At 48.2% G+C, this 7,340-nt stretch overlaps 1 protein-coding gene across 2 annotated transcripts; it reads left to right on the forward strand.

The window, feature by feature from the left end:
- Window positions 1-1,224: 1,224 nt before the first annotated feature.
- errfi1a (ERBB receptor feedback inhibitor 1a) lies at window positions 1,225-7,340 on the forward strand. Of its 2 annotated transcripts, XM_003973403.3 has the most exons (4): window positions 1,225-1,521; window positions 4,313-4,518; window positions 4,680-4,762; window positions 5,229-7,340. In XM_003973403.3, the coding sequence occupies exons 2-4, from the start codon at window positions 4,367-4,369 to the stop codon at window positions 6,161-6,163; spliced, it is 1,170 nt and encodes a 389-aa protein (XP_003973452.1). In that variant the 5' UTR covers window positions 1,225-1,521; window positions 4,313-4,366; the 3' UTR covers window positions 6,164-7,340. The 2 variants fall into 2 exon arrangements, with proteins under 2 accessions (XP_003973452.1, XP_029682793.1); XM_029826933.1 differs by lacking the exon at window positions 1,225-1,521 and having other exon boundaries at window positions 4,391-4,530.

Genomic DNA, 7,340 nt, shown 5'->3' on the forward strand with positions numbered 1-7,340 from the left:
TTGTCACCAGTGCTTTCATCTGCCATCTAGAAGCTTCACCACGGCTCGCTCTGCCTTATCTCCCTCCCCAACTAACTTTATAAGGAACTTCCTGCAAGTGATGACATCACAACAGTGCTGCCAAACAAGGAGGGTGGTGGTGGTGGTGGTGGTGGTGGTGGGGGGGGGGGGGGGGGGTGCAGAGGCTGGACAGACAGTTTGCACATGAAGCACATTTATCCCTCTGAATTTGTCTGTTTGGCTGGAAAAGTTTCTGTAGAAAGATTGAATTCACACCCAGACACGTCTGACTGAGCTGGATTCGACTGACTCCGAGTTTACACGAACACGACCAACCACGATGATGTCAACTTAAATCACTTTAGACCCAAACTCTGCTGCTCCTGTTATCCATTTTGCCATGTTTTTTCCTTCTTTCTTTTAGTTTTCCAGGAGAATCCCAAAAATGTGCCTGCAATTCTAAGAAGGGATTAGCTGGAATCTTTTCAGCGCAGGGGCCAAATGTGGACTGAGAGGCTTTTCGGGTTTGGGGATCTGGAGCCCAAGCTGTAAAGGATTTACTAAGTCGGACACAAGAGCACTCTGTTCTCTCCGCACACACCTCGGCTTTCTGCCACTATTGATTCAGCGCGAGTTGTTTGTAGCCATTGTGTTGCAGTGTTTGGTTAGTGTGCATGTCACTGCTGGGTTTGCACAGCCCAGGTGACACCGCTCGCACTCTCAGTACCTACGGAGCGTGTGAAGAACGGCATGGCCGAATAAAGACGAATTTATGCACAAGAATCCCTCCACAAGGGTTCTTAATTGTGCCCTGTTTTATGTGAGCATGTCAGGTAAGCAGAGAACAAGTCTGGCTGAAAGAAAGTGCCCAGGGTGATCTGATAAGCAGGCAGCAAAACAACCCGGGCCCTATTCAGTGAGCAGAATACAGTGCTGATAAGAGGGTTTCTGCGCCCGTTGTCTTTGTTATCTGTTCTGGAGCCATCCTCATTAGTGGCTGTCTCCCTGGCTGCATGAAAATAAGCAGGATGCACTTTTGAAGTGTTATAAAGTTCACAGAATGTAAAGTCTCCCACTACTGTGGATGCTTTAGGTGTTTAATACCAACATAAGGCTCAAATACATAGAGATGGGTTGCAAAACTTTTACTGCACACTGTGATCTCCACCAATGCGCGTCTGAGGGCGCTTTCCCGCACCGTCTCCGCCTGTCACGCCGCACCTACGCTGCGGCAGAAGCGCAGCGCCGACGCTGTGCCTTTAAGGGCAAGTGCGCAGGGTGGAGCGAGCGCCTCTGCGCCGCGGTGAACCTATAAGACATTGCTCTCTACAACAGAAGACTCAGCTCAAAGTGTCACATTATATCCGGAGCGTCACCCAAAAAGCACTGGCGTCCCGGTCCCGATGAAATCTCAAGTTTGAAGTCTTCCCGCTCCCCCCGCCTGCCAGGAAAACCGAGGAGCTATATTTGACTAAAAGAGGAGCGACTCCGCCAGCGGAGGATAACTGTGGAGTTATTTTGGTGAGTCCGGAGAGTGGCTTGAAATGTCTTGTGTGGGCTACCGTAATAGCCCGTGTCACGCCTGCCTATTGTTTTGTATGTTGGTGCCAGCAGGACGGACACCGCTGATTGATGCAAACTTGCGACTTCTTGCTCTTAAGTTTTTGTTTGGTTTTTGTTTTTTGAAGCCTTTTTACTCTCCCCTTTAAACTATTTTTATTGAGAGATTTATATAAAACAAAATTCAAGTGAACACTTACCCATATTTACACATGGATCTCATAAGCATTTTGTCGTCATCTAATGTGTATTTTGACCTCTTTATTGTCTGCTGGCTAAACCCGAGCCTTCTCTATTTTGGGATATTTGTAATTTTCCATCCTGGAAAAAAGGAAGATGACAGATCTGTCTATATCACCATTCATTGCCGTCGCCAAATAGCAGTCTTGTATGTTGTGGCGTGAGTCACCTGCCTGCTAGAGGGCTTCTAACCATTATTATCTCAATCCGGTAAAGTGAGGGGGTGTGCACGCTGTTTGCTTGCCGCACAGGTAGAGCGGGTATGGTTGCTCGGAAACCGCTGCAGGGGTGTCGCGAGCGGGGTGTGAACTCTTTTCAAGCGCTGTGTGTCAATCCAGTCACAGGCGATGTTTTGCATCACCGCCAGCCCCATTAGGCCTCCTCTCTTCTGACACCCATGGCCCCTGTTATCTCCCCACTCTCTCGGCCTTCCTATTGTATAACCAGCGCATGCCCATAAAAAGGTTCCTCAGATGGTCAAAGTATCTAAATTAAGTGACTTAAAGAATACCCCCTTGAGCAGGTTAATGCTCTGCATGGCTGCACATCATTTGTTTAATCCTGTTGCCTGTAAATGCTCCGGTGGTTAACTGCCAGGATGAACAGTCTTTGCACCTGTTGCAAGAGGAAGCACGGGCCCCCGAGGGTTCATTATCGAGGATCATGTTGCTTCCCATCCCCGCCGAACCGAATCGGTGGCCCCGTGTGTGGGGGATTGCATGCCTTGTTGGGCAGTTTGGCTCGACTCGATGCCTCCAGTCTTCCTGTTGTTTTAAGGCTTTGTTTCTGGCCAGCTGTCAGGCCCCGCGCATAAATATGGCTCACAGGAGACGCAGAATTGACGGGGGCCGTGTTCCTCTCAGTCATCACCCCTACATTATACAGAGGACAGCATGTCCATGGGCGCGCACGAACCTCTTTTGTATTTTCCAGGACCGATGGTAACTGGGGCCATGGGTGCACCTGTTTTCCTGCAGTCTGGGAGAAAAATGGATTAACAGCTACGGGCCAATGAGGGCAGTGTGTATGTGTGTGTGTGGGGGGGGGGGTTCTGTGAGCACTGACATGGTGGCTGCACTCAAAAACCCGCACATGCAAAACAGGATTTCACAACAAATTTGTCCTGATACGCCGGAATATTGCTGCTGCACTCCACCATACCTTCACCTACTGTAGGCATTGTGTACTCAGCCCTGACACATACTTGACATGGCAGGAACATTCAGGTCATTTCATTGGAGTTCTTGCAACATCAGGAGGAGCCGTCTTCCTTTGCAATTCAGGCCTGGCAAGATTGTAGCACCACAGCACAGCTCTCTCTCTCTCTCTCTCTCGATCTATCTATCTATCTATCTATCTATCTATCTATCTATCTATCTATCTATCTATCTATCTATCTATCTCTCTATCTCTCTATCTCTCTATCTCTCTATCTCTCTATCTCTCTATCTATCTGATATCAACATGCTCACAGGTCGTCGGTGTCGCGATGACTGGCATCGGCACCAAGTTGGGCTTTAATGATCTAGCTTCACCTCCAGAACTTATTGTAACTTGGTTACCAGCATTAGAGCAAAAGTCATTGGTTGCACATTCACATCTCTTTTCAGGTGGTTTGTGGGTTTTGAAAGTCAGGGATGTCCACTCTTCTGCTGTGTTTGTGTAATTTCAGTCACATTTTTTTTTACATCCTTATCACCTGTTAATTGGATGACTTTGGCAAACTTTAGCTTTTGCAGCACAGCCTGTTCCATTTTATTGCTGTAGCACAGGCAACCACTGCTCCTGACTGGATATCGAGCGTCTGGTTAGGTGGCTTGTGGGCCGCAAATGAACCCAACAGATTTCAGAAGAAGCAATGTGACCGTGTCCTAAAACATCTGAATTCTTAAACAACAACCTCTGTCAAGCTTAGACATTGCTTACATCTTGTCTACCTGAGGGAGGCTGCTACACTGTCAGCTTCAAGGCAGGAGACGTCATATTTACATGATTAAAGCAAATTACAGAACAAAAGGAATGACACACATAGTTTGAAGCAACAAATAAACTCACTTGATGTTGCTTTTTGTACAATTTGAATTCAGTTCTTGCTTGGGTTTATGGCCCCATAACCATCGTTTTACACGAGTGACACCACAAATATTCTTACAGTTCAGGCTGTCCTAGAAAAAAGACTGATGTTTGACTGTGTATTACAGGGCTGAGGCAGTTTTATTAGACAGTAAATCCCGGCAAGCCTAAAATGGCTTAAAGCAAGCTTTTGTCACTCATCTCTCATTGGAGATTGTTATTTTTGTTGAGGTCTAAAGATCAAGTGCAAATGGGCAAAAGGCACAAGCTTTTGTACGTTAATATCAGGGTTTTCTTTCTTGGCTCAGAGGTTGGGTATTGGCTTGGCTCTTCCAGAGTATTTTCCAATATGCGGCCGCGTCCTCTCTCTCCACGCATCTGCTTTAGCCGTCGGCCTCCTTCCACCGTTGCTAAGGTCTCCATCTTGGCTCTGTTGCAGGTACACCAGGAGCAGGAGCAGCCGGCCGAGCCATCCGAGTGTTTCCTGGCTTTGATGCGACCCCAGTGTACCTGGAGCATGTCCACAGTAGGCCTGACTGCCCAGGAGATCTCTTTTCCCATAGAAAACCCCTTCCTAAGGGGCAGCCACTGTCACAGCATGGCTCAATCCAAACCCACCTGGAGCTATCCACGAGAGCTGGACAAGTGAGTGTTCAGGTGCCACGACAAGCCCTCATTATTTTTATTGTACTTGTATTATTTTTTTTATGGCACTTGGAGAAGCACTAAACGTTAAAGTTTAAGTCGGTCTGTAAAGTAATGAGTCCAATTTAAACAGGAATTGATGGCATTTCTGTAATTGACAGCTTCTACTTCACCATGGAAAGTGCGCACACAGATTACAGCTCCCGTCCCCAGCTGAAGATTCCACCTCAACTAAGTTATGAAAGTAGGTAAATGAAAGTAGACGTCTTCTGAAATCCACGCAAATCTGAACCAATGACTGGAGGACGAAAATAAGAGGTCAATCCTACTGTCCTCATAGGGATTAACTCTGTCAGCTCCATAGAATCCTCCTATTCTGGTGTTCCAACTTGACCTAAGTGACCTTGTGCAAGAGTTTATACGTCTTCCGGGTTCAAACCTATGTTGCAGACTTAGTCCAATATCAGAATGTCCATCCGAATCTATTGAAAACCTAAATACGGATGTTGAAACGACAGAAAAGCTCTCGCTGTTGCTGCTGGGCAGCGCAGTGAGGAGAGATTAGGCTTATGTATGAAACTGCAGTCAAGTTATGAGAAGATTATACGGGGAAGTATTTTATATACTTTCTTTTTAATGAAGGATTATGTTGTCATTCACGAACATGCCCTTAATGACGGGATTATTTACTGATGTTTCCTCTTTGACAGGACTTAAAAACAGTCCGGGCTCGCAGAGGTTGCTTCCAAAGAAATGCCGGCCTTCCCATGTTTCCTTGTCCTGCAGTGTTGAACCATCCACCCCGAGTCCTTCTGATGACACCCAGGTGGTCCCCTCGTTCGAGAGGCTTTCCATGTGCAGCAGTCCGCTGGGCAGAGGCTCCAAGCCGCTGCCTCCCACTCCCCTGGAGACGGACATCTCTCTCATGCAGTCCATGGACAGCGAGGTGGAGTTCTTCCCGTGCACGGACGACACCTGCTGCCTCGTGGCCGAACATTGTTCCAAGCCGTCCCCTTTCCGATATGGACTCTCTGGTCGAAGAAGCCTCAGGGACTGCGGGCAGATAAACTATGCTTATTATGACGGTCCGCTGGGACAGCAGACCCCACGGGAGCCCGAGGCGCAGAGTCAGGGACCTCTCGCGCAAGACGTCCGGGAACAGCAGGCGCAGCAGCAGCAGGGGACGCTCGCCTGCGTGAGACAGCAAGCTCAGAGAAAGCTTCGGCGCTCGCACTCGGGCCCGGTGGGCTCGTTTAACAAGCCCTCGCTGCTGCGCCTCACCTGCCAGAAGCGCATCGCTAACGGCACGGATATGCCCGAGGTCCCTCCCCCCGTCCCCCCACGAACACCTAAGGCGGGAGACCTCCGGCGCTTGTCAGGGGAGTACATCGAGGAGGACAAGCCACCCGTGGTTCCCCCAAGGGAGCCTTTGTCTCGAGGCAGCTTCCGCAACCACAGCCCCAAAAGTCTTCCCACGTACCAGAACGGAAAGATGCCCCCAACCCAAAGTTTTGCACCGGACCCGAAGTACGTGAGTTGTCAGGGTTTACAGAGACAGAACAGCGAGGGCTCCCCCCGCATCAGACCCGTTATTAAGAACAATGAGAAGGTCAGCGACACACATTATTATCTCTCATACTGCTGATTCAGTCCGCACCCAGAAGTTCGCAGACGGCCCATCGGCACGCGGCCCAGACCCCTGGGACTCGGCGCCACGCGCATGCCGGCAGGGGGGCGCACGTGGATTTGTTTTAAACATTCAGGTGGAAGTAGCACAAGACTGAGCAGAAACACTTGAAATAACCAGAGAAAAGGAACTCTGACGTCCCTCAAACTGCTGCTTTTTTTCTTTGTTTTTTTACCCCTTCATGTATTCTGAACACACAGGGTACGTGCGCACTGTATTCAGTTACTGGTAATGTTGGAACAACCTGAGATGTGTGTAAAAACAGTCTCTAGTGGGCAGAAATCAACATTGTAGAGCTTATTTTTGATATGACTTTTATTTCATGACATTCAATGTTGTCCTGTTCTTTCTTTTTTTTTTTTTTTTTTTTTTTTTTCTTGGAAGGGGGGGGGTCAGGGGTCCAGGCAGGTCTGGAACCTCCTGCTCTGTGTATTCTGTGTCTGGAAGGTTGAAGATGTTTTTATTGAGATAAACATGGAAGCTGCTTTTTATCTCATATGGGACAAAAGGTCAGTAACCAAACCATGTGACACTTCATATATGAAGGCTAAATGTAAGGCCTCTAATCTGCCTAAGGAAAAATGAAGGATGCCAGCACACAAATCCTCATTCAGTTTTCTCCTCTGCGTCCACACTGTCTCCCCGCCTCGGTGAAGTTACAGTCTTACTCAGGCCGCTATATTTGTCTATAATAGTTTTCTACGCAGTGCGTCACTCCGGTATATTTTACAGACGTGGGCGCATGACCGGTGTGACCAGTGGAAAGTCTGGTGCAGCTCTTCTGGTGCGCTGGTTTGAATGGTCGCGTCCGCGCACCGGCACGGCGGCGGAGACAAGTGTTGTGGTGACAGCCATATTTGTTACTGTGCCCGTCGCGGAAAAGAAGTGCACACCTCCGGGCGTCCGGGTCTGTTTTGACGCACAGAAACGGGCCTGTTGAATGTTCTGTGAATGTATGTTATTCTTACTGAAATTCCATCAAACAGTTGAAGTTTTCTTTCCTTTTTTTTAATCAAGCTGTGAGTTATCGCTCGGAACTAATTTGCCTCAAGCACTACCTCCCTTCGACGTTCATCCTGTATTTCATGTGCTCCTCAGTTTAAAAAAAAAAAAAAAGAAAAAAAAAAGGCAAAAA

The sequence above is a fragment of the Takifugu rubripes genome, chromosome 19 (assembly GCF_901000725.2).
Source record: "Takifugu rubripes chromosome 19, fTakRub1.2, whole genome shotgun sequence".
In the NCBI taxonomy this organism is placed as follows: Eukaryota; Metazoa; Chordata; class Actinopteri; order Tetraodontiformes; family Tetraodontidae; genus Takifugu; species Takifugu rubripes.

Excerpts from the sequence above, each read along its gene's own strand:
- errfi1a (XM_003973403.3), top strand. The coding sequence starts at position 4,367 with ATGCGACCCCAGTGTACCTGGAGCATGTCCACAGTAGGCCTGACTGCC. Across the intron at positions 4,519-4,679 it reads TATCCACGAGAGCTGGACAA|CTTCTACTTCACCATGGAAA; the intron begins GTGAGTGTTCAG and ends TGTAATTGACAG. Across the intron at positions 4,763-5,228 it reads ACCTCAACTAAGTTATGAAA|GACTTAAAAACAGTCCGGGC; the intron begins GTAGGTAAATGA and ends CCTCTTTGACAG.